The 24,074-nt window shown below is 44.0% G+C and overlaps 7 protein-coding genes across 13 annotated transcripts in view; 3 read left to right on the plus strand and 4 right to left on the minus strand.

Annotated features, from left to right (window-relative positions):
- Positions 1 to 3,853, minus strand: part of Lasp (LIM and SH3 domain protein Lasp) — a 29,091-nt gene extending 25,238 nt beyond the window's left edge. Inside the window, exon 1 of one of the 3 annotated variants that reach the window (XM_017174271.3) lies at positions 3,022 to 3,853. In XM_017174271.3, coding sequence (XP_017029760.1) covers positions 3,022 to 3,090 — 69 coding nt within the window. In that variant the 5' untranslated portion in view covers positions 3,091 to 3,853. The remainder of the gene's footprint in view (positions 1 to 3,021) is intronic. The other 2 variants (XM_017174272.3, XM_017174273.3) reach the window with 2 other exon arrangements.
- Positions 3,854 to 4,235: 382 nt separating this feature from the next.
- Positions 4,236 to 16,596, plus strand: Dab (DAB adaptor protein). 5 transcript variants are annotated; one of them, XM_017174259.3, is made up of 10 exons: positions 4,236 to 4,424; positions 4,969 to 5,768; positions 7,729 to 8,402; positions 8,467 to 9,121; positions 9,979 to 10,221; positions 10,407 to 13,467; positions 13,536 to 13,630; positions 13,694 to 14,434; positions 14,506 to 14,635; positions 14,698 to 16,596. In XM_017174259.3, exons 2-10 carry the CDS (start codon positions 5,732 to 5,734, stop codon positions 15,815 to 15,817), a joined length of 6,756 nt encoding a protein of 2,251 aa, XP_017029748.1. In that variant the 5' UTR covers positions 4,236 to 4,424; positions 4,969 to 5,731; the 3' UTR covers positions 15,818 to 16,596. The 5 variants fall into 5 exon arrangements, with proteins under 5 accessions (XP_017029748.1, XP_017029751.1, XP_017029747.1 ...); XM_017174262.3 differs by lacking the exon at positions 9,979 to 10,221 and having other exon boundaries at positions 4,239 to 4,424; positions 10,662 to 13,467; XM_017174258.3 differs by lacking the exons at positions 4,236 to 4,424; positions 4,969 to 5,768 and adding an exon at positions 5,922 to 6,589.
- A 656-nt stretch (positions 16,597 to 17,252) lies between these two features.
- Positions 17,253 to 17,927, plus strand: LOC108079703 (uncharacterized). Its single transcript, XM_017174109.2, has 2 exons — positions 17,253 to 17,480; positions 17,538 to 17,927. Exons 1-2 carry the CDS (start codon positions 17,469 to 17,471, stop codon positions 17,925 to 17,927), a joined length of 402 nt encoding a protein of 133 aa, XP_017029598.1. The 5' UTR covers positions 17,253 to 17,468.
- Positions 17,928 to 18,247: 320 nt separating this feature from the next.
- Positions 18,248 to 18,998, minus strand: LOC108079749 (uncharacterized). Its single transcript, XM_017174164.2, has 2 exons — positions 18,676 to 18,998; positions 18,248 to 18,610 (listed from the first exon to the last, which is right to left on the minus strand). Exons 1-2 carry the CDS (start codon positions 18,682 to 18,684, stop codon positions 18,248 to 18,250), a joined length of 372 nt encoding a protein of 123 aa, XP_017029653.1. The 5' UTR covers positions 18,685 to 18,998.
- Positions 18,999 to 19,112: 114 nt separating this feature from the next.
- Positions 19,113 to 19,765, plus strand: PGRP-SB2 (Peptidoglycan recognition protein SB2). Its single transcript, XM_017174121.3, has 2 exons — positions 19,113 to 19,482; positions 19,547 to 19,765. The coding sequence occupies exons 1-2, from the start codon at positions 19,113 to 19,115 to the stop codon at positions 19,726 to 19,728; spliced, it is 552 nt and encodes a 183-aa protein (XP_017029610.1). The 3' UTR covers positions 19,729 to 19,765.
- Positions 19,766 to 19,849: 84 nt separating this feature from the next.
- On the minus strand, positions 19,850 to 20,663 carry PGRP-SB1 (Peptidoglycan recognition protein SB1). The gene is made up of 2 exons (XM_017174120.3): positions 20,517 to 20,663; positions 19,850 to 20,442 (listed from the first exon to the last, which is right to left on the minus strand). The coding sequence occupies exons 1-2, from the start codon at positions 20,569 to 20,571 to the stop codon at positions 19,925 to 19,927; spliced, it is 573 nt and encodes a 190-aa protein (XP_017029609.1). The 5' UTR covers positions 20,572 to 20,663; the 3' UTR covers positions 19,850 to 19,924.
- Positions 20,664 to 21,053: 390 nt separating this feature from the next.
- Positions 21,054 to 23,390, minus strand: Dbp73D (putative ATP-dependent RNA helicase Dbp73D). The gene is made up of 3 exons (XM_017174449.3): positions 23,285 to 23,390; positions 22,389 to 23,230; positions 21,054 to 22,330 (listed from the first exon to the last, which is right to left on the minus strand). The coding sequence occupies exons 1-3, from the start codon at positions 23,305 to 23,307 to the stop codon at positions 21,111 to 21,113; spliced, it is 2,085 nt and encodes a 694-aa protein (XP_017029938.1). The 5' UTR covers positions 23,308 to 23,390; the 3' UTR covers positions 21,054 to 21,110.
- Positions 23,391 to 24,074: the final 684 nt, after the last annotated feature.

Here is a 24,074-nt window from a genome sequence, read left to right on the forward strand (position 1 = left end):
TAGGCACGGCCACATTTATAGGCTGCAAGCGGAAGCCAGTCAAGTTGACTTCTCCATTTCGGTTTGGCATTTTATATTTTTGTGTTTTAATTTTTTTTCGGTAGAATCAAAAATCGATTAACGAAGCGCCGCTGCTGACGCCGGCAGCGATGCGCCGCAAAACTTTAACGGCATGCATTCAAAAAGACATTTCTCGCGTGCCACAATCTCTATGTGTGAGTTTGTATCTATGCGGAGAAGAAAGAAATAAGAGATAATTGGTATAAAATGCCCGCTTATTGCCGTCACGAGTATCGATTTCTATATCAAGAAGGATGTGTCACGTGCAGGAGCTGAGATGGCAGACAAAGCGAAATCCTAATGCAATTTCCAATGTTTCAACTACAACTATTCCTGTTTAAAAATTGGGGTGATCCAAACAAGACATATATCACATTTCTCTCTTATTTTTCCCATATGAGGTAATCAGCAATTGTTCAATTTCCATGACTTTAAATTACCCACAAATCATGGCGTAAGCTCAAACTTGAATTAAATGTCGGAAAACAATAGTTTAAATTCAGGTTCTGATCTCATAGGCTTTTATTAGTCAGGCCTTGTTTTGTTGAGTGTCATAAAAAGCAAGTTTAATGGCGAATTGAGAATAATAAATCTAAAACTAAAAATACTAAGTATAACTTCCACCAGTAAATAAATTTAAAACAATAATAAGAATACAATAATTTCGGTTAGTTTGAGATTGTATTTTTAATAATATATTTTATAAAAGCTTTTACAAGAAATTATTTACTTTTCAAATACATTTTAATAACAGGTTTTCACAGTATACAACAAAAATCCCGCAATTACTGAACGATTGAACCCCTCTCTCACAGCTGGAATCATATTTGTATTGTCAAGCCTCTCTGCTCTAATCTCTCACAGCCTTCTATTGCTCAACTTTTGAAAAAGTTGTGAAATGTGTGCATGCATTTAAATTATTTTGCAATCACACACAGACAAGACACACATTGACACACCCTACTTACACAGCAAAATAATGGCTGGCGCAAGTTAAACACACCAAAACTACAAAGGAAAACTAATGCAATTTAATGTAAAGGTAAACTTATACGTCTCAAAGCCCCCATCATTTCCCCCATTCCCCGTTTTCCATGCTCATGTTTACAAGTTTCAGCATTTCCATTAGGCGAAAAACACACACCGACATAGAAACACAAAGACGAGAATAAATGTTTTATAACCGACTTCGGGTGCATCTTATGTGTTGTTGTTGTGACTTTAAAATAGTTTTCATTACTCCATTGTCTATAATTAGAAACTGCTGACTGCTGCTGGAGTGAATACGAAGAAGCAGACTGCCAAAGACAAGAGAATCATCTATAATTAGGATGTTTAGACGGGGAGCCAGAAGAAGGGGGTCTGGGGTTTGGGGGTATTGAGATTGACACGTTTCAACGCTGATACTCAAGAGCGTCCGATTGCCAATCGGAATTTGTTGATGGATTCAATACGGTTGGAAATGAGAGACCGACTCTAGGCTGCGACACTAGTGTAAATGTTTGCCTCTCCGTCTCGAGTGTAGCCTTATCAGCGCCCAAATTTCATCGAAACCAAAACATAAACACAGATTGTTGCCAAGCCAAGGGCAAAAACAAAAAATATATACTAATAACAAGTAAAAGAAACTAAAGAAGGGCACTTGCACTCACAGTCTCAAGTCTGTGACATAGAGACAAACAAATGTTCAATAAAAATAAACTGGAATTAAGTGTAAACCAATAAGCTCAGGGGCACCTTTAAAGAAAAGGAAACGTAAGCCCCACTGGTCATCAACGCTTCTCCAACAGCTGTGCTCAGAAAATTAGCTGGAAATCCATTAAACTAATTAGCAAATTTTAGTGCAAAAATTGATTTAAAAATCCACATTTTCACATTCTTTTTAAAAGAATCTCAAATTCATTATTTTTTAATTAAATTAAATTTGCAAATTCTTCTTTTTGCGAACATTACTGTATCAGATTTTAGGCATACACATGTATGTATGCATGCATGTGTATTGTGTGTGGAGAACGCATGAAATAAAAAAAAAAACTGGTCTCAAGTCTCGAAAATATGCGCTCAAGGTCGGTCAACGGATTTGCTTTTGTTGCTTTTGCGGAAGACAACAGCAACAACAACAACAAATGCAGCTGCAACTAAACAACAACAACAAGGCAATGCCCAGAAAGACACAAAGTGATCGCAAAAGCTGAGCTGCAACAGGCGCCGTCAAAAGAGAGCAAGCGGAGGGGGTCACAGAGTGAAAGAGAGGTAGATAATTAGAGAGAGTCCGAAAATTCTTTCAGCGGAAGCAGCCGCGGCAAACGTAAATTAAAAGCAATTGTAGAAATTTCCTGAGTTGGCGAAAAAAATATGAATAGTTGTTGTTGCCACCCGCGCACTTTGCACAGAAAAAAATAGACAATAAAACCAATTATAAGGAATTTCTAAATCTAAAAACAATGCTAAAGCTAAATAAAAAAAAAAAATGTTATTGCATTTTTAAAATCCTTTTCAATTCCAAAATATTATCTTCTCATGCAAATCGATCCTTGAATATGGTAGCAGATCATTGCTACTAGTTTTTCTCCGTGTACTATTTTACACCCACACAAACACTGGCGAAGCTGCGCCGTTATTTTCCAGTAAATATTTGAATTCCGCGAAGCGAAAGGAAAGGCAGCCAAACAACTTTTGCGGTTATTAAGCATAGGATAATAAACAGAGAAGCGGAGCAAAAGGCACGCATGATCAATGGGGGGAGAGGCCGGGAGAATGGGCAAATAGGAGAGTGGGAGCGGGAGAACATGCCCATGGCCATGTGCCAGCTAGCCGTCCCGCTCTGGCGCCCGCAACAAGTGCACTAAGCGAGCCGAAAAAAGGAGCCACCAAAATAATAAAAAATAAAACAAAAGCGAAACCCAGAATTTAAATGGGAAATATACAAGTTGGAGGAAATAGAACACCACTGCTACTCACTTTGTCCAGACACTTGAGTTCCTCGATGGGATAAACCACCTTCTGACAACGCGCACAGGTCTTGTTCATCGTGTTGCTGTTGTTGGTCTCCTCTCTTCTCCTGCTTCTCGTTTTTACCGCTGCTTACGTTTTTGTTGTAAGCCTGTGTGTATGTATAGCACTTTTATTTACAAAGGATGCTTATTGTTGCTTAACTATTTTGGCCGATTTTATGGGGGGACACTACTCCACTTTACACACGATGATTACGCTGCTCTCCCCGATCAATTTTGCATTTTGCGACTATTCTGTGTATTTTTTTGTATTCTGGAAGAGTATATTTGTGTGTGTTGTTTTGAAGCCGAGAATTTGTTTAGCACGCACACAAAACAGCTAATAACAGGTTTGCTTGGTTTTGTTGTTTTCGATTTTGTGTTATATAAATCGCAGCGCCCCGTTGTTCAATTTACACTTTTCTCCGTGTTTTCGTTAATATTTTTCAGCTGCTGCGACTGCGCTGCTGCGCTGCGGGTAAGAAAGCGACGCGCGCACCGAAAATAAAGAGCGAGAGAGAATGGCGTTGGCGTCGCAGTCGGCGCAGGTGATTAATTCCAAATTTTGTTTTTTAAGCCTTGCGACCTGTATTTTGTTTAATTATGGAATTTTAATGCTTTTTAATATGGTTTTTGGTGGAGGCGCGACAAGAAACATACGAGAGAAACCCGTAAAATATATTTTAAATTGTTGTCACTTCAACACTGGTGCTGCCTTTACTTTCAACTCTTATTCAATAGCAATAAACTGCATTAAATCGGTTAAAAAGCAGTTTCCAAGAATTCGGTTTCGTCCGCGACTTTTTTGATTCCGTTCGATTAGAGTGACCCGAGTGATTTGCTCAGTGTTGCTGTGGCTTTCCCCCTAAAAAATCTCAAATAGTTGAAATCCCCTAAAAAATCCAGTTCTCCCGCAAAATTTTTAAAATTCAGTTAATTTATAAAAATATAAAGAAGAAACATCCAAATGTTTTTTTTTTATTTTTATGTTTTTTTATACATACTAATAAAAGTTAAAAAAAACACTAAGCTTTCCCTCTAAAAATTCGTCCCCCGGTACTATCGATATTCCGAGGTATATTTTAGGCGACTGCAGTGTGGTCACTCTATTATTTTTATAAACATTTGCCATTCGCCCCGAAGATTTAAATATTAAATCTATAAAAATTGATGAAAACTAACTAAAACGCAGCATTTTGATTCGATCCAAGAAACGTATTTCGAAATAAAAGCTAGAAATTTCACTGGCCCAACGAAAATATGAGGAAAAGTCCCCCATCACCTGTGTTCGATAGCACCGATAACCGCCATACCGGCTGCGGCACAGGGTGTCCCCGGCAATTCACCACCCACCACCCTCGTATCCTTGGAGTTTTAAGCCTAGTACTCTGACGAGAAAAACCCGCTGTCTAAATTAGACAGCGGAATCGCTGTTTATTTCGCTACCGAGCTAGTGTGACCAAAAAAATTAAGGAAATTCCATGAAAATGTACTTTTTATGGCGTTTAAGGACATTCCTTGGTCACACTGGACAGCTGTTTGTAAACAAATATTAAAAAAACATATTAAAAATATTAATAAATATGGCATTAAAATGTCCTTTGTGGGTTAAATTCCATATTATGGGCTTCCCCTTGACAGCCCCTATCAATGCCACCTTTTTCCTTCAACTTTCCCTCCATTAGGGGTGTCTAAATAAATCAAATGAATTATTTAGACAGCGCGATATCAGCTGTTTACTATCTTGATCTGGCAACGCCATTCAATTTTCGCAGGCTTCATTTTCGTCGTCAGAGTACCGAAAAAAACGACGTGTCTAAAATTTCTTCTTCTTTTTTTTCGACACCGTTTTTTTTATATGGAGTTTGGCCGCTGTCTAAATTTATACAGCGTTTTTTTCTCGTCAGAGTACTAGGCTTTACTATCGAATTTTTTGTGTGTGTCCTGCAGCCTCAGGGCGTATGACTAACTTGACTTAAATAAACCGAAAAACCCACAATAATCGGTGAAAATCAATAGCCAAAGATGTGCTGAGCACGGGTGAAGCATAAAACAGTGTGTAAATAGCAGGCGAAAGAGTCGAATTGGATTTTTCTTTGCTCTGCAAAATTCAAACGCGAGTGTGTCACTCAATTCTTTGTGCTCCCCTTTTACGACGTCAAAAAAAAAAAAACAAATTAATAGAAAACCTTTGCCATTTAAACGTAACGTAAGAACAACGAATAAGTATATTCCAAAGGACTAAATATTCCGCTGCATCATGAAAGGCGTAGTAGTAATTGCATCCCAGTCCCACCCCCCGAGACGCCTTAAAGTAGGCAAAGTGGAAATAAACACGCACACAGATGCCACCATTGAAAAATCGATAATCGGCGCATGTGTGTGCGAGTGAGACCGATGCCGGCGTGTACAATCGACCGAGTGGCATAATAACAACAACAACACACACACTCGACTCGGCCGATGCGAACAGCAAGACAAGTGTAAACAAAGAAGCACAAAGGCAGTAAAAAGGGAAAACACAACGAAGAATAAAGATAAATACTGTTAGAGCGGTTGTCCCACATATAAAATAGGAAATAAACAACGTTAGCAATAAAAGCACAATCATTATACGCAACATTATTCGAGGCCAAAGGAATTACTACACGAATGCCAATCAGCTTTTTCTGAGCAAAATGCAGACGCTGCGCAAGAAAACGAGTCCTTGTAAATGTAAGTTCAAATTATATTTTAAACTTGGTTTGGCTATTTTTCTTTTTTAAATTCCGATTGACCAAAAACCACTATTTTTCGCTTACCTATCGATCGTCTAAGCTGAGATATCGATAGGCCAGCTGCTGCGCCGGCGTCGTCGCAGTCGGCAGGTGGTGCAATTAAAAAAAAAAAATTTTAAGGAAAACAACAACGAACAGCAACAATTCGCTAAAGATATCTGCGTTTTCCACCATGAAATTCTCCAAATAATAGAGTGAAATCAGTGTGCGCGGGAGTGTGTGTGCGTCCGTGTATGTTTTTGTTTGTTATTTAAATTGAACAAACTGCGACAGTCGTCCAGCGAGAGAATCGCTAGTGCTGCTCTCTCATTCGGTTTTATTCATTCCATGATCTCGGATCCGCCGTGCGCTCGTTCTCTCCTAGAATTTAATTAAATGCACAGCAACAACAACGTACGTCGCGAAAAATCGTTGCTTTGCCGTCCCCTCTGTGTACACTCTATTTGTTTCATCCCACTCCGCCCACCCGTTTCTCCTTTCTCTCCATGGAAATGTCAACACAAATACACACAAAAGTGGAACCAAGAATGCGACAGCAGTGATTTCGGTGATTTGTTGACACTCGAGTGACTCCAGAGCGGTGTTCCAACGCTTTTCCAACAACGGGTGACGGGTAACAGTGTTGACTGAGCCGCTGGCGAAACATGGTCAAATCCCTGGTGGCCAAGCTGTCCACAGCCTCCTCCAATCTCTCGTTGGCCAGCACCTTTGGCGGCGGCAGCGGCAGCGGCGCGGTAGAGGAAACGAATTACGCAAAACGTTAGCAAAAACAAACGAAGCAATATATACAAATAACAAGCACAGTGGTCGCTCGCTAAGGGGAATGAGGCTTAAAAAACTTGAATACCCTAATTTTAAAGTGAAGTTTATGGGGGATTTTGGTACTAATAACCATATAAAATTTTAAATAATTAAAATAAAAAAATAAAAGTATAGTGTGCTACCGTTAAAATCAAGAAAGTTTACTGTAACAGTGTTTTAATATAAAAAAAAAAGAAATTGTACTATTTGTGTTGAAATTCACTAGCATAAACTAGATTTTTAGGTTTTAGCCAATTTATTACTATTAATTTTCCTTTCTTAAGAGGCTGTACTGTAAATCCAACAACGACCTTGACTTTGCCTAAGCGGAAAAACTTCCGAAAACTAAAATTCAGGTCATTTAACCGGAAGAATAAGTAAAGTTTTTAAATAGGAAAAAGACTAGCAATATTGTAATTTATTTAACAGCTGTTTAAGCAAGATTTTAGAAGAATATAATATATATTATATAAAACATTTTTCGATAGCCATTAACGACTGCAAAATTAATTGCTAAATGCAATCAAAAAATTATTGTATACAAGTAAATATAAAGTTATTTATAGCTGAAATCCATTAAGTATTGAGATCATTCGATGAAAATTGATCAGCCAAGCGAAAAATCACTAAAGTGCCTGGAAAATAAATTATTAAAAACACACACACATTTGCCTGTATATTCCAATTAAATATGCCGAGGCTATGAAATATTTATTGAAGAGTTATTTATACAGAAAATGATTGGAAGCGCATTTTAAAACTACAAATTAGGATACTATTTTAGCAAAGTGCCAAATACTTACACCAAAATTACATTAAAGTAAGATTTTTGTGTATTTATTTAAAAAACAAAGCTTAGTGCAAGGTATTTCAATTATTTCTATATAGAAAAATTACTATAGAAAACGTTTCTATAAGCCGCACCCCGGAAAACTCAAGGCTTTCCCAAACTAGCGAGTGACCACTGCTGCCCCACTCCTAAAAAAACATTTTAGTCAAACAAAAATTAGCCAAATACGAACACACCTTTGAGCAAAAACCCACACAGGTACTAATTTTGGAATACTATTTACCCCTTTCCATTTGCTATTTTCCAGATCGCAACGATCCGGGACGCTTTTTCGGCGATGGCGTCCAGTTCAAGGCAAAGCTCATCGGCATTCTGGAGGTGGGCGAGGCCCGTGGCGACCGCATGTGCCAGGAGGCTCTCCAGGACCTCAAGATGGCCATCCGGGCCGCCGGCGAGCATAAGCAGCGGATAACCATCCATGTAACCATCGATGGGCTCCGCCTTAGGGATGAGAAAACAGGAGACTCCCTGTATCATCATCCTGTCCATAAGATATCCTTCATTGCCCAGGATATGACCGATTCCAGGGCCTTTGGTTATATCTTTGGGTCGCCAGATAGCGGGCATCGGTTCTTCGGCATCAAGACGGACAAGGCGGCCAGCCAGGTGGTGCTGGCCATGCGCGATCTCTTCCAAGTGGTCTTCGAGCTTAAGAAGAAGGAGATTGAGATGGCACGCCAGCAGATACAGGGCAAGTCCCTGCACGACCATGCCAGCCAGCTGGCCTCCCTGTCCTCGCTGAAGGCCGCCGGCCTGGGTGGCGTATCCCTCGGTCACGGGGATTTGGCCAGCGGAGGAGGAGTCGCCTCCGGGCATGCACTAAGCCTGCTAGGGGGTAGTCTTAGCGGTGCCTCCAATGGAACAAGCAGGCTGGGCGTAAGCCTGGATGTGGCCAAGGTTACAGGAGCGGCAGCCAAGGAGGTAAGTATCCAAGGGATTAGCCAAGCCGGAGTCTTTTACTAACAAAATCCCTCAACACTTACAGATCTCTCCCGAGTCCGTGGCCGATCTGGTAGATCTCGAGCAGGAGCTGACCTCGCTGCAGAGGGGTATCAGCCAGATGGAGCGGATTACACCCAATGAACCCACCACCATGGGTTCAAGCAGTGGTGGCCATCCCTCATTAGCCAAGTCAGCCAGTGAAGACGATCCCTTTGGGGACTCGTTCATCTATGTGCCCTCCTACAGCATCCTGCCACCACCTCCCGAATCTGGACGTAATAGGCACAAGCCTCCAAATAAGACCCCGGAGACGGTGGCCAGTTTGGAGGCAATGCTTTCGCCACCCCCAGGAGCAAGTAACTCCCAGTCTCCGGCCACCACAGCTTTGCAGGCAGCAGCGGATAACGATGATGATGATAACTGGCTGCAGGAATTGGATCAACAGAATGATGTCTTTGACACCACGAAAGTAGTGAGCGGCGTCGGAGTTGGCGGCAGTGTTCTAGGTTCCGTGTTGGCCATGGCTCCCTTGGCCTCCAGCGAATCAACAGCCACGCCCACACAGCAACTAACAGAGATGGCAGGTGGATCTGCTGGTCCTCTATCAGATCTGGATATGGGCTTGGGCATGGGTTCAGCCCTGGGAACGTCAACGGGTTCAGGCAACGAGGAACAGGCCTCAACGGTCTTGTCTCTGGGTGAGTTTTAAAAGTTCATTTCTGTCCCTCTTTCTCCTGCTGGTGTCTCTCCATCCATCTTGTGCTCATTATTAAAGTTGTCATCTGTGTGTTTGTGGAATTCTGTCGCTTTGTGAGATTTGTCATCAGACATTTTCCGCCACTTAAGCGATGAAAGAGCTGTCTGTGATACATGGAACGAGAGATATTTGTGTCTGCCGGCCAAGGGAACGATATATGGGAGTAGGCTGGGTCAATTTAATTGAACTGAACTTTATGCTTGAATAGGGAACTCTTTTAAGAGATCTTTACATGAATGGTTTTTTTTACGGGAATATACTTTTACAAAGAATTTTTGAAGAGCTTAAAAAATGTATGCATCTTACTTTTAAGTTTGAATATTTTAAACCTGACATTTTCAGAGACTGGATTTGAGTTCAGAGCATCAAAAACTATCGGAAAAGTATATTCTGGTCCTAGGATCCTGTTATATCTTTGTGACAATAAAGTTTAAGAATTAAACCCTCCCGATCTGCTATATTTCAAACTTAACTACTCCCTTCCATTGTCTCGGCAGCTCTTTTAACGAATTTCAACTCAGAATTACTTTATTTCCATATAATTTAGTTAAATATTTAGTTACCTGTGGTTTTTGTTAGTTTTAAACCCTACATCCTATTCCCCCAATCCAAAACTCACTCACATTAACTCCTTAATAAATCAGAATCCTTTCAAAAAAGTCGTCTTGAGTTCATACTTTTAAACTCTTTATGAGTTATTCTTCAATCTTTGAGTTTTGTTTCGATTTTGGAAGCTCCCTTCCGTAACTCTGAAGCTTTTTCCTCTCAAATCTCAAACCATATTGTTCCATTGTGCAGATGCGTTCACGGATCTGGATCCGCTGGGCACGGGACGCACCAGGCCGTATGTCGATAAGAAATACTTCTTCCAAGAGCTAAAGAATCCACCAAAGAAATTGCTGAAGGAGCTCAGCTCCGGCAGCCAGGCGGGTCTTGGCCTGGGTGGTCTCACCCTAGGCCAGACGGATGGCCTCTTTCCGGAGGATAGCACCACCATCTCCACCATTACCACAACCAACACAGCTACTAACATCACCACAGGTACTAACCAATCACAAAAAGAGGAAAAGAAAAACCTAACTAACACCATTTTCAAGCAAAGAGAAAAAGTTTTGGCATTAAAAATGTACAAATTAATTTTAAATTAATTCAAATTTTTTCTTTGTGCTTAACAAAAAAATTTGTTTTGAGCGAGCATCTCTCTAAAGTTTGCACTTGCACCGCAGGGAATCCGCTACAGAACTCGGCTAACACACTAACCACCACCGCTAGCACCGTCGCCAGTCTGGGCCAGCTCCTGTCATCCGTTAACGTTATTCCTTCGACTGTTCCCATTCAACCTTCAGCTTCCCTTTCCCTGACCACACCCACTCCCTCAGCCATTTCCATTTCCCATTCGATTCCCTCGAGCGCCGAGCTAAAACTATTGCTTGGCCATATCACTAATCCGCCTAATCCCACCGGCCACTATTATACCACAGAACCGTCAACGCTGGAGGATCCACACTCACATGCGGCTCCGCAAGCGGATCCCGTGCTGTTGCCTAGAGATACGGATCCGTTTTCGCCCACGCGCAAGAAGAGTGATCCGGATCCGTTTCAGGAGGGCGATCTTTTTGCCAAACTGGATGCCTTTGAGTTTGAGGCTCCGCCGGCGATTCCAGCTCCCTCGATACCGGAAGCAAAGACCAACGTATTCAATGGACCACTCCAGGTACAGTTGCCGCCGGAGAAAGAGCAGCAGCAACAGCATACTCTCCAGCTCCAGCAGCCGCCAAGTACGGTGAGGAACAGACCCACAGCCTCGGTGACTGCCCTTCAAAGTGGCGGGAGCAGCGGTGGACCCCTGGATGTAATCTCCAGTATTAGCAACAAGAAGATGCCCCATTTGTTTGGCCAGTCGAGATCCTTTGGCAAATCCGGTTCGGATATAGGTTCCAGTGTTAATATGCGGCGTTTGCAAGAGAGCGATTCCCTGAGCGAAACAGAGGCGGCACCAGAGCCACCGCCACGTCCAGACTCGGCTCCGTACTCGGAACCGCCGCCGCTGCCGCCGAAGAAGCAGTTCAGCGATCTGGTGATCCGACCCACGCCCGCTAATCCCGTGCCACCGCCCACCGCTGGGAGGTATGAATACTTGAATAGCAGTGCTACAACTGGGAGGAGGACTCTTTCAGATGCACCGCCCATTCCATTGCCATCACGACGCGTGGGTCGTTCCGATGGGTGTTTTCCGGGACCGGGAAGGCCTAGAAAGCCAGGACACACCGAAGATGATTACTTGGCGCCTTTGGGGGCTCCACCGCCTTTGCTGCCGCCCCCAAGCCAAGGATCTTCGGCCAGGGCAAGACCGCAGCGACAGGCATCTCTGGGAAGACCTCAGGATATATACGAAAACAAGGCGGAAATCCTGCAGGCTCAAGCCCAGGCGCAGCAGGCACAGCAAGCTCACGAGGGCAGCTCCACCACCCTTGCTCCAGACATCACCCTGACGCAGCTGCTCACCCTGGGCATGGATGACCTGGCCGTGAAGCTAAATGTACCCGCCAGCAAGCTGAGCACTATGACGCTGGTCCAGCTAACAGCCTACCTTTCCGAGTATTTGTCCAGTGAGAAGAGCCAGGAGCGAAGATCCTCCCCAGCCAATCCATCACCTGCTCCAGCAGCCTCCACGGCGGCCGTTTTCAAGGTCAACTTTGATCAGCAGACCTCCTTTGTGGCCAAGTTTGATGACACTTTCGGCGAGGATGAGGTGGTCCCCATGGACTCCAACTTTGTGGCCAATTTTGCCAATTTTAATGAAGCTCCCGCAGCGATGCCTATGCCAGGTGTATCTCCTGTGGCGGCCACAGTGCCCTCGGCTGATCGGTATGCTGTATTCCGAGAGATTATAGACCAGGAGCTGCAGCAGCAGCAGCAGGAAACCGATCTCATGGGGGATCTAACGCCACCGCCCATCGATGAGACGCAAATCAAGGAGATCCACGAAGGAGGAGGATTGGAGGTGAACAATATGGGGCCAGAGCTACCTATTGATGCATTGGAGGTTACACCAGCGCCCAAGATTGATACCAAAATCACTGAGGTGGTGGCCCAGGCCAAGGATCGTTATGCAGCCTTGAGGGACATCATCCTGGTGGAGAATCTCTTCGATAAGCCGGCGGTGTCAGCTGCCAGTTTGCAGCCCCAGGAGAAGGAAAAGGATTTGCTGCAGGACTTTCCCGAGTTTAGTGATGAATTCAATGAGGACCACGACCTCCGTCAGATCATGGATCATCAAGATGCTCATCAATCGCAGCATTCCCAGAGTCGTCATGGTCTCGTGGACAGTCGGGGCTTCCCAGCGGAGCCCTCGTCATCCGCTTTGACAGTGGACGACGATGACGAGGATGAGGATGCCGATGCTGGTGGTGAGAGCAGTCTGGATAGCAATGAAAAGGATGCGGAACCGGTTAGTGGACAGGATCAGTATGAGAAGTTGTCCACATCCACACAGCAACTAGATGCCGCTCCTCCCCATCCGGAGGATGTGTCCCAGCCGGCACAACCACAATCCGTGCCTCCCAAGCAAGATCAGAAATTCCTATCTGTTCTCACTGCTCCCGGTGGAGGAACCAAAGACGACATCGAAATCGACGAGCTTATGCATCGGGCCATTTCCAATCTCTCGTTGGATTCCCGAGATCGCATTTCGCCCGCCACATCCTCGGCAGCTCCGTCACGTGGAGCTCCTAGCCTGCACACGCCCTCGCAGTTTAATGATGTCAGCACTTCACCCATTCCGCTCCAGAAACCACCAACCGTCATGGGCATACCATCGCCAGTGCCCTCCCAACTGTCGGCTGTGTCGCAGCTCATTGATACCGCCACCAAGCAAATGGGCGACAGGGAAAAGGAAGCCTCCAGGGAGAAGCAATCTTGGGCCACCTTCGATTCACCAAAGGCCAGGGGTAAGGCGAGGTTAACCCTGCCGCCGCCACCACCGCCTGCTTCCACTACTTCGCAGCCGGACACTGTAGAGTCGCCTTGCAGCTCGGATCCCCGGGATGATGGTTGGTCCAAGCAGCAAAGGCGCTGGGCTAAGAAGGAGCGCCAGCAGACATCCTCATCTTCCAGGGATCTAAGTCCCTGGGATGATGAGACGCCGGAGTATCTGAAGCGACGACAGATGGCTGCCGCCCAAATGGCTCATCCGCATCAGCAGCAGCAGCAGCAGATGCCGCCGGATAGACATGGTTATTACATGCGACATGCCAGAAGGATGAACTCCTGCGATGAGGATTATGAGTAAGTGGATAATCAGTTTAAAAAATTTATCTATAGTTTAATTTATGTTTTATAATCCCTCTCTGCAGTTACGATGCGGAGTTTATGGCACGCCGGGATCAACAGCAGCAGCAGCGGAAATTCAAGCATGGTCTATCCCGCAGCAGGGACAACTTTGAACTGGGTAAGCACTTGCTCTAGCTTCTTCTCCTCCAGTCTCACTAGAACTCTAACCTCTTCCCTCCAGATTCACCCAGTTGGTACCATCATCCTGCCCACCATACCTGGTCGCCGCAGGAGATTGAGCAGGCGCGTGCCCGTTCCTTTGAGCGTGCTGCCTACGAACGCTCCAGCTATGGGCCACCACCTCCAATCTATGACAAACGTGGTCAGGTTAGGAGCAAATATCGTGGCGATCACAGGGACAGGGAACGCGAGAGGGATCGTGAGCGTGAGTATCGTGACTACGCTCGTCCCAGCTACGATTTTGAGTACGAAAATGTATACGAGGAACGTGGCGGACGCTCTCCCATGGCCTACAAGCCCGGCAGAGGCGGCGTGGATTACTTATACGATAGAGAACGAGATAGGGAACGAAATCATGAACGGAAATCCTTTGATCGGGAGAGTCTCGAGTCGTACGAGAGCGCCAACCGGCGACGTCGCAGCTTTGGCAGTGGCAACGATGTCTACGGCAGCCTGGACAGTCGCGATGATTATCGTGGTGAGAGGGAAAGGGATCGGGAGCGGGATCGCGAGCAAATGAAGACTAGATCCCTGCGTAAACCCACAACAACGTCCGGGAAACTAAGAATTAGTGGCGACATTGACTATGAACAGGATTCGGAGCAGGATTTCCAGCAGCGAGCGGCTGTGGGTAGGAGTAGTCTGCAGAGACCCAGCGATGGGGTGCTACCCTCCAGTGCAACAGTGGGGGGTCCACAAAGACTGCGAAAGAGTAGCGGTTCTAGTCCTTGGGATGGCGAGGGTAGGTCTATTTTTCTCTAAAATGTAACAATTTTGAAACAATTTTTAAAATAATCTTTATTTATGCCTTAGAACCCTCTTTGCCTGGCCAGAAATCCTGGAAGCGTCCAGCCAGCGCTGCTGAAACAGAGCGACGTCTGGCCGAGAGTCGTCGAGCGGCGGCCTTGGGACAAACTCCCTCGGATGGCGAGAAAGAAAGAAGGTTTGTCTAGCATTTAAATGTAAAAAATGAAATCAAGAATAACTTGCAATTTCTCTTCCTAGATTCCGCAAAAAGACCCGTGCTCGCAGTGCCAAAGATCTAGCCACAGTGGGCGTGACTGCCGCTGCTCCACTTCCCTCCCGTTCTGGTTATGGTCGAGGCGGCCTAAGGGATAACTATGACTACATATGTCCAGGACAGCGTAACGATCTAGATGACGACGACGACGATGATGATGAGGACTATGTGGATGATGAGCCGCCCACGGATGAGGATAAGTTTGAGCGTTTGAATCGGCGACGTCATGAGATGCACCAGCGTATGTTGGAGTCCGAACGTAGGCAGCTAGAGCGCCATCAGCCCCCCTCGCTGGCCAAGTTGCCGGGACAGAATCATAATCGTGGCGGCGGCGGCGTCGTGGTCAACAGTGACTATGGTTTTGTGGACAGCTATGAACAGACTCCCACACCTACACCGCGCTCGAATGCCAGTAGCACTGGACCTGGCGGTGGCGGTAACCTAATGATGAGCGGTGGCGAATCCTCTGCTGGGGTAACCAGCTCCAAGTTCAACTTTGACGATGGTTTTGAGTCGGATTTCAATCAAAGTTCACCGCCACCGGCACCAGCTGGCACTGCCTCCAGTTGCAATTCTACGCCAGCGGGTCCTGTGTCTGGTGCAGGGAATAACAATGGTGGATCCAAGAGCCTCTTCCGCTTCTCCAATGACTTTTCGGACCGCGAGAAACGTGAGCAATTTGAGGCGGAAACGCCGCCCACATCGACGCCGCCGATTACGCAGAAACTAAGATTCGATGACAATGTCAAGGTGTCCCAGTTTGATGATGCCGCCTTTGAAGATGACTTTGCCAAGGCGTCCTTTGATTTTGAGAAGGAGTCAGGAGGCGGAGGAACAGGAGCAGCAGCAGCAGCTGGGGGTGCTCTGACCCGAAAGCAGAATATGCGAACAAGCAAATTGCAGCAGCGACAGGAGTTGATTAAGAAATCCGAATCGGTGAATATATTTGCCAAGAAGCAAGAGGATCCCTTCGAAGACGATGAGTTCTTCAAGTCACCGGATCAAGAGGAGGCAACCAAGGAGCAAGGTCAGGACGATGGCGAGGCAGGGAAATTCCAGTGGAACGAGGACGCCAATTTTGCCAAGTTCGATGAAAACATGTGATTTGACCAACTCTTTGCCCAGGCATCGAGCAGTGGTCAACGTTGTCCGCAGGAGGACCACAACTATGCGGAGATTGATGTGGTCAACGACACGGATTTCAACTACCTGACCAACCTCAATCATTATTACCAGCAGCAAAGGCTGCAAAGCCTACGACAGAGCTTGAACCGCAATCCCATTTACTGCAATCTTCCCGTTCCTCAGCAGAAGCGGGAAGATACTCCTCCACAGCCCACGACCAGATCTACGTCCACATCCACTAGTCCCTGGCATGAGCCCAAGTCCAAGTCCAAGCTGCTGGTGCTAAGGAAACCCAAGAAGTGGAAACTAAAGCGCACCTTGGATGACTTTGTCAAGTGTTTGATTATAGCCTCCTCCTCGGCGGAGCATGTGTATGATTACGATGTGCTGTGGTAGGAGGAGGAGGATTGCGAGGATAGGGAGAGCGGGCAATACTCCTGAGAGGATTCGCCACGATATATACATAATATATATAAATATATATCAGTCGCCACATTATATCTAGTCAACTTAAATATCAAATGCCATAACCAATTTGTAATTTGTAATATCGTAAAGCTCTCCCTCTCTCAGGATTTCTTTGCCGCCCTTGCCAATCCTGGGACTTTCGGATCCTCTCCCCCTTTCCCTTTAAAACAGATTGTATATATAGATATATCCCCGCAAAAGCCATAGTGAATAATAAGCGTTTGTTAAAGTTAAACCCAACGCAAAACAAAAAAAAAACTCCAACAACACTCCACAGCTAATACTCATGAGTCCCCCAATCATCAATCGATCTACTCAGATTGATCCAAACTAAACGAAAGCAACTAATCATTGGCCTATGCTAGATGTCGTATAATCCCTTCGATATATATAAAAGGGTAAAGGATTATCCACTGTGCTAGAGCAAACCAGATACTACATAATTATAATATATATTATTATAATTATATATATTATAATATTCCTAGGATACTTTTATTGGCATCATTTTTATGATTCAAGTTGCTCTAAACGAACTAACTAGTTTAATTGTTTTATGATTTAACTACATATTTATACACCATATGTATTTATACGTAAATGAAACTGAACGATCAAGCAGCTTAATTATAATAATACGATAATTATACAAAATACGAGCATATTCTTTAATATGTAATGCAATTAATACAAAAAAACGATAGTTATTACCAAGAGATGTTTCAATTATTATTGAATTTTATTTTTTTGTCATCTCATCTGGTTTGGTTCTATTAATTAAAATCTGTGAGAAGCATTATAAAAATGGGTTTTATTTGGGGATTTTTTTTAAGGAATCACAAGTGAATATCAGAATTCTCAATTGCTGTTCTTAAACATATTTCTATTAAAATAGAAACCTTTAAAGCTAACACAACACAGCTCTGACGCAATGTCTAAAACCATATAGGCAAATTTCTGCTCTTGCCTTTGCCCATGCCTGTAATTTTAGTTGGCCACTTTTGGTGCCAAGTCTTTGACAATTTGGAGCGACAATTAGCAGGGCTAGGTTGTGGTCTCTTAAGAAAAACTATAAAATACTATTTGCTTCAAGACAAACGAAAGCACATTCAGTTTTTGGCCTGCATTGACAGCAGTTGCAGCAGCATTGATCTCCCTAAAAATGCAGCAAAAGGTAAGCAGAATCCTTAAAAATCCATTTACACCTTCAGTTTATAAACCTTATTTCCAGTTAATTATAATCTCGCTTGGTTTGCTGGCGATTGTGCCTGCCAGGCCAACTGTGGCTGCCTCGCTGATTCCAGCAGTGTCTCCCTTTAGAATCTATCCAGGATTTGGAGCTCCTTTTGAAGCCCCCGCTGCAGCCTATGCCGCACCACCGTTTGCTACTCCCCTAGGTAATCCTTTAGGGGTTCCTTTGAGTGCTTCTCCCTTGGCCGTTTCCAGTAGTCAACGTTTGGATTACTTTAATCAGTTTAATGCCGCCTATGCTCCAACAGCTCCTGCTCGTCTCTTGGCTGGACCATTTACAGGCCAATTTCCAGCTGCTCCTGCTCTTAATCGTTTTATACAGCCAGGTCGATTGATTGCTCCTGGTGTAGCAGCTCCATTTTTCTTTTAACTTGAAATTATTTATAATTATTCTTTAGTTTGTTGAAGTGTTTGAAGTGCAATAAAATGTAAAAAATTGGTTAACCACAAAAAACCCTGCCAAGTCCTGGTTTGAAGCTGCTTTTTAACTAACTAAAAACTATCATATGGCAAACTTCAACGGCATACAAATTTCCGAATTTAGTTTCCTTTTTTGTTGTAATTGTATTTTATTTTATACAAGTTTTTTATATATTTTCATAGGATTACAAACATAATTTCTTTTGAAATCGAAGATTATCACAATAAATTGTAGGTGGAATATATATATCCAAAGCATATAGTAATTCTTCACCACACTCCCCTGTAGCCATAACCATAGTTATATGTGGGATAATAGTACGGATAGGTGTACTGATATGTGGAGGTGTAGGGATAATGGTAGACAGGATACTGAGGATATGAGGGATATCCTCCACTGTACTTGTAGTAGGTACTTGGAGGATATGTTGCTGTGGGCACGTAGACATTACGATTCCAATTACGGGTAACAAATTGATGGCTGGTGGCCAAGGGAACCACAGTGGCGGGAACAGCAGCACCCGGAACAGCTGCAGGAATGGTCGGTATCACTGTACCCGCGGCAGTTGCTAAGCTGGTTTGGAACAGGGCCAAGACCATCAGCACTAAGTAGCCCAAAGGGGCAACAGATTGCTAAGGGAGAAGGATTTTTGAATTTAGAATTGTTTACTGGACTTCAACCTGTTCTAACTACTTACAATCTTCATGATGGTGACTTCAGGTGGTGTTAATCTGCCCGGGCCACCCTATCGCTGGCCACTGTTCACTCGTAACCTGACCAAGTTTCTTTTATAGCTTGCAATTCCCCCCACTTGGATTTGACTTTCAAATGCAGTTGACCATTTCTGGGATTGGGTTGCCATTTTTGGGCCACCCGCCTTGCATTCAAGGGCAGATTTGTGCATTCCCAAAGAAGAGAATCGAACAAAGCTATGGCTTGGTAGGGCTTAAATAACAATATCTATATTTGGGTGACGCAAGCGGAATTTGCAAGCCCACAACAAAGGAATCTTCGTTGAATTATGTTGCAATCCCATTCATTGATCGCCAAGAAGTAAGAAACAACTGTGTAAATATACGATATTTCGTATATAAATAGGTCGCTTGCCTTGGCTATCCATCATCATCTGCAAACATGAAGCTTCTCCTACAGCTGTCACTGCTCACTCTAGGCCTGACTCTGGCCTTGGGTCAGATAGTGCCTCGGAGTAGCTGGTGTCCTGTGCCGCTCTCACCGCGTCTGCCCAGGCTTGCAGCTCCTGTGCGCCTCATCATCATCCATCACACGGCAACGAGGCAGTGCTTTAATCCTCAGCAGTGCCAGCAGGCTTTGAAGAATATTCGGGCGGATCATTTGCGTCGAAGATTCAGGGATATTGGCTATAATTTCCTGATTGGTGGGGATGGACGTATATATGAGGGCTTGGGCTTTGGCATACGCGGCGAGCATGCTCCCAATTATAATAGCCGGTCCATTGGCATAGCTTTCATTGGAAATTTCCAGGGTAAGTTGAAGGATTTTTAAATATCAGTTTTAGGTAATCTTTATTATACATTCTTTTCCTCTAGTTGGTTTACCTCCTGCCCAGATGATGCAGGCTGCCCGTACTCTCATCAGCATTGCTGTTCAGCGTCGCCAGGTTGTGCCCAAATACTCCCTGATTGGTCATTGCCAGACCAAGGCCACTGCGTGTCCAGGAATACATCTACTGAACGAGCTGCGTAAGATGTCGGGTTATCGCAGAATTTAGAGAATTTTAAAAGGTTTCTGCATTTAAAAAATAACCAAGACCTGTCACTTACTGCAATTGTGTAAATAAATCTTTTAAACTTTATATAAAAACAATTTTTTTAGTTAAAAAACACTTAAAATTCATTCTTTTCTTTTATATTTTCTGTTACACTGAATTTTAATAATTAAATCTCAAAGTCTATCTAGTATCTAGTCTAGTTTTGCCTCCAGTGAGGCCACGTCTTAATCTCATTGTACAAAGCATCTCCGGGACAGGAGGTGGCCTTGGTTTGACGATGTCCAAACAGAGTATAATTATCCTTGAGATGTCCACGCTGTTTGGCCAACTCTATAAGATCCTTGGCATTCTGCAGCATCTGAGCTGAGGGCGCTGTACGCTCAAAGTTTCCAATGAAGACAATGCCAATGCTCTTGCGATTATAGTTGGGGGCATGTGATCCCTGGAGGCCAAAGCCACGACCCTCGTACACCTTGCCATCGCCGGCGATTATAAAGTTATAACCAATGTCGCTGAAATTCCTGCGTCCCTTGTGATCCGACTGAATGTTCTTGATCATGCGCTTGCACTGATCGGACGTAGAGCATCCATTGGGATTGTCCGAGTGATGGATGATCACATAGTCCACAGGTCCATTTATCCTGGAAGGCGATCGGGCAGCCACAGCTCCCCAACTGCTGCGAGGTTCAATTTGCAAGGCATTCGCCGAGAGAGCTTAGGAAAGGTAGAGAGTTGGGTTTTCGATAAGGTAATTGCTTTTGAGGTTTTTGTTTAGCTTGATTGATTACCTAAGAAGCAGAGCGTCAGCGCTGCAACAAACTTGATTGCCGTAGATGTGTTCATCTTTAGAAGATTGTTAAGACTTTGTGAATCTCCGGCTCTGGGGTTTTGTTTAAATAGGAATCACAGAAAGTAAAGGGGAAACGAAGTGGAAAGTACCCTAGAGAGGAATATTTAATAAGATATTTCGGAGTTTAGTAATAACTTTTCCTAATTTTAAAAACTGGTTTTAAGGTAATGAACAGTTTTTTAGGATACCGTAAATGTTTTAGAAAAATAAAATCGTATAAAAGTACCCAAAAACCGTATTTTCTACACTTTTTAGTTAAATTATTTTGAAAATTTGTCTTTTCATGGTTTTAAAAAGCTGTCGAAGTAAAAACCTGTCATTCCCACAGAAATACCATAGAAAAACAAACAGCGTTTGCGGTGAAGAACCCGCGGGGAATCACTGAAGCCCCCAAACTGATAAGACACTGCTCCCAGAGACCCCAGCACAAGCTTATATACATAATATATATATACAAAAAGGCACACTCTTATTTAGTTATAAACATCATATTATTAATATAAAATAAACTAAAAACAATAGTCAAAACACTTTACTCCTCAATGGCCTTTCTTTCCTTGGCAATTTTCTGTTTCTTGGTCTCTTTCGGCTTGGATTTACCCTGCTTCGGTTTCGGTTTTGCGTTGTTCTTAGTCTTCTTGGCATCCTCCTCCTGTATATCACCGGCCTTCAGCTGCAGCTTCTCCATGAATGTCAGCGGACGATCCACGGGATTCTCCTGCTTCTTTTTGTGCACCAACGCTTGATGGGCTGTACGCTTCTTATCCGCCATTTTCTGTGCCTTTTCTGTCTCCTGGCGATGGCGTAGACTGTTCAGTGCCTGCTTATAAATAGCTGCATGCTCTATCTCAATGTCCGGTGATACTTGTATTTCCTCGCCCATAACTTTGCCCACATCGTTGAGCATTTTCTTGAATCCCGACTGATCCTGTTCTGTGAGCAAAGTCACGGCTGTGCCCTTTCTACCCGCACGAGCTGTGCGTCCCACGCGATGAATGTGGGTCTTGATGTGTCGCGGTGCCTCGTAGGACAAGACCACATCGATGTCCGCCACATCGATACCACGAGCCAAGGCATCCGAACAGATTAGGCCATTTATCTTTCCCCTGGTAAAATCTCTCAGGGTTAGGTTTCTCACTTTAGCCGTAAGTTTGCCCGATAATTCGGCCACTCTGGTGTGAGACTCCTTGAAGAGGGTCTGCATCACGAAGGCTAGGCGATTGGCCTGATCTGTGCTGTTGGTGAAGCAAAGGAATCGCTTCCATTGGTATTTCTCAACCAGAGCGAACAGGGTCAATGGTTTCAGCCGCAGCTCTGTTATACAGAATTGCTCTGTTAGTTCAGCAGGTGTAGTATATTTTCCCACAAATTGGCCGCTATCTGTGTTGGTATTAGCATCACCCTCCTCTTCTCCAGTCACCTCCTTCATCACAGGCATTGTAAAGACGGTGGTGAACAGGCGTGGCTGGAACAAGCGCAAATTCTGCAGCTTTTCTGGATCCTGCGACAGGGTAGCCGAGAACAGCAGCTTGTGCGGCTGCTTGCCAAAGCTGGCCTCCAGTTCGGCATAGCAAAGAGGAGCCTGGGTGCCAGCCAGCAGCTGATCCGTGGTCTCCTTCACATGACTGTCCAAGTGATACAGCCAGTTCTGAAAAACAGCATCCATGATGCGATCAGCCTCGTCTATGACCAGGAATTTGAGGCTTTTTAGGCAAAAGCCCTTTGTGGCATGCAAATGATCCACCAGGCGACCTAAAAGATAAGTTTTTCTTATAATTTTCACTCTTCAACCTTAGCTAAGTAAACCCACCTGGTGTTGTCACCACAATATCCACCTTGGAGTAGTATTTCCCCTTGTACAGTTCCACCAGCTTCTCTTGTTCATCCTCCAACTTGTGTTGCTTGGACAACAGGCACACCTCCAGCTCCGTTTTGCTGCACAAAGCACTGATTACGCGATACACCTGCAGAGCCAGCTCTGCCACAGGTAGCACCACCAGAGCCCTAACTTTGCACTCGACGCGTTGCGATAGCAACTGGACAATGGGAATGGCAAAGGCTAGGGTCTTGCCACTGCCTGTGGGTGCTGAAACGCATATATCCCGCGGACGAAAGGGTGGCGGTTTCGATTGAGCCTCCAGTATCCAAGGGATGACTTGTCTTTGAACAGGAAACAAGTGCTTTATCTTCATTTGCTTAAGAGCCGCACAGGTGGTTTTGTCCAGATAGGAGACTTGGTCAATGGTCTCTACATTCTGGTTATCCTCCGCATCGGGCAAGAGGTTGCCGCCTTCTATGATCGTGGGATGTGCCAGCCAACTGGGCAGCTGCATCTCCACTCGACGTTTCTTCTGTGTGGCTTCATCACCGCCCAGAACTTGGAAGTCATTTGAGGGCGACTGGGGCTCATCTTCCTCTTGAATTTCCTCTGTTTGTGCTTCTTCTTGGGGCTCTTGGGCTTCTTGTTTTTGTGTTTCTTGGTTTTCTTCTTCTGGAAGTACTGTCTCCTTAGTGGCTTCTTCTACAACTTCAGTTTCCTTGTGTTTCCTCTTTCGTTTGGCTGCCTTTTTAAGCAATTTCTGCAGTATTTCATCTTCATTGTTGGTGGCCTCACGAGTTCCATCTTTTGTTTTTTGGAAATCCTCGTTGTAACTACGGATATTTGATTTTATTTATATTATTTAAAGAGTCCTAGGTAAAACTTACCGATTTACAGTGAATAATTCCATTGTTTAAGCTATTTTTATTTAATAATTAAAGAATGAAAATAATGCACGTGTTGCCGCGAGTTTGTTTACGTTTTTACAGGCAGTGTGACCCTGCCTTAACTTGGGTTAAATGCCGAAATACAGTGTTGCCGTACTGTTAAATTTAAAGCCGGAAAATTTGAAATATTTTCATTTTAATTTATTTTGTTAGATGCATATTTTTTATTAATTCTTAAACGTTCATTTATACATTAATTAATTATATTATAATAATATAATTAGATTTTATACATATAATAGTATAATTTAATTATAATTATTAGGCGAATTTGAACAACAAATTAAAATAAATATTACATTGAAATTAAATTAACTTTTAGTAAAGATCTATTTGTGACCACAAACTATTTTCCATATAAAAATATCATTTATTTTGCTAAATTGTTAAGCTAATCCCAATAGCTTTCATCACAATTTATTCATTTTGTAGTGATATGTATATTCCAGATTTCAGGAATAATTTGTAATACTCCCGTAACCACAAGCTAAACAATTGGCAACGGAAATAAACAACAACATTAGTTCATATTCCAGTTTTCTAGGGGATTTGTGGTTTCCCAACTTGGTAGTAGCCACTTCATTCGATCTACGAAATGCGTTGGATGCGTATGCAAAAGTGCCCCCAACTTCTTGGGTTTCTTTGGGGATTTTTATGCCGGTCAGTGATTTATAAATTGACCCAGACAACCCAAAGCGTTCCACGTGAGCGGGAGATACATCCAAAAAAA

Source organism: Drosophila kikkawai, chromosome 3L, assembly GCF_030179895.1.
Source record: "Drosophila kikkawai strain 14028-0561.14 chromosome 3L, DkikHiC1v2, whole genome shotgun sequence".
In the NCBI taxonomy this organism is placed as follows: domain Eukaryota; kingdom Metazoa; phylum Arthropoda; class Insecta; order Diptera; family Drosophilidae; genus Drosophila; species Drosophila kikkawai.

Coding starts and splice junctions, on each gene's coding strand:
- PGRP-SB1 (XM_017174120.3), bottom strand. CDS start 20,571: ATGAACACATCTACGGCAATCAAGTTTGTTGCAGCGCTGACGCTCTGC. Junction 20,443..20,516: donor GCTGACGCTCTGCTTCTTAG/GTAATCAATCAA, acceptor ACCTTTCCTAAG/CTCTCTCGGCGAATGCCTTG.
- Dab (XM_017174258.3), top strand. CDS start 6,475: ATGGTCAAATCCCTGGTGGCCAAGCTGTCCACAGCCTCCTCCAATCTC. Junction 6,590..7,728: donor GGAAACGAATTACGCAAAAC/GTTAGCAAAAAC, acceptor GCTATTTTCCAG/ATCGCAACGATCCGGGACGC. Junction 14,435..14,505: donor TAGTCCTTGGGATGGCGAGG/GTAGGTCTATTT, acceptor TTTATGCCTTAG/AACCCTCTTTGCCTGGCCAG.
- PGRP-SB2 (XM_017174121.3), top strand. CDS start 19,113: ATGAAGCTTCTCCTACAGCTGTCACTGCTCACTCTAGGCCTGACTCTG. Junction 19,483..19,546: donor TTTCATTGGAAATTTCCAGG/GTAAGTTGAAGG, acceptor CTTTTCCTCTAG/TTGGTTTACCTCCTGCCCAG.
- Dbp73D (XM_017174449.3), bottom strand. CDS start 23,307: ATGGAATTATTCACTGTAAATCG. Junction 23,231..23,284: donor GAATTATTCACTGTAAATCG/GTAAGTTTTACC, acceptor AAATATCCGTAG/TTACAACGAGGATTTCCAAA. Junction 22,331..22,388: donor TATTGTGGTGACAACACCAG/GTGGGTTTACTT, acceptor CTTATCTTTTAG/GTCGCCTGGTGGATCATTTG.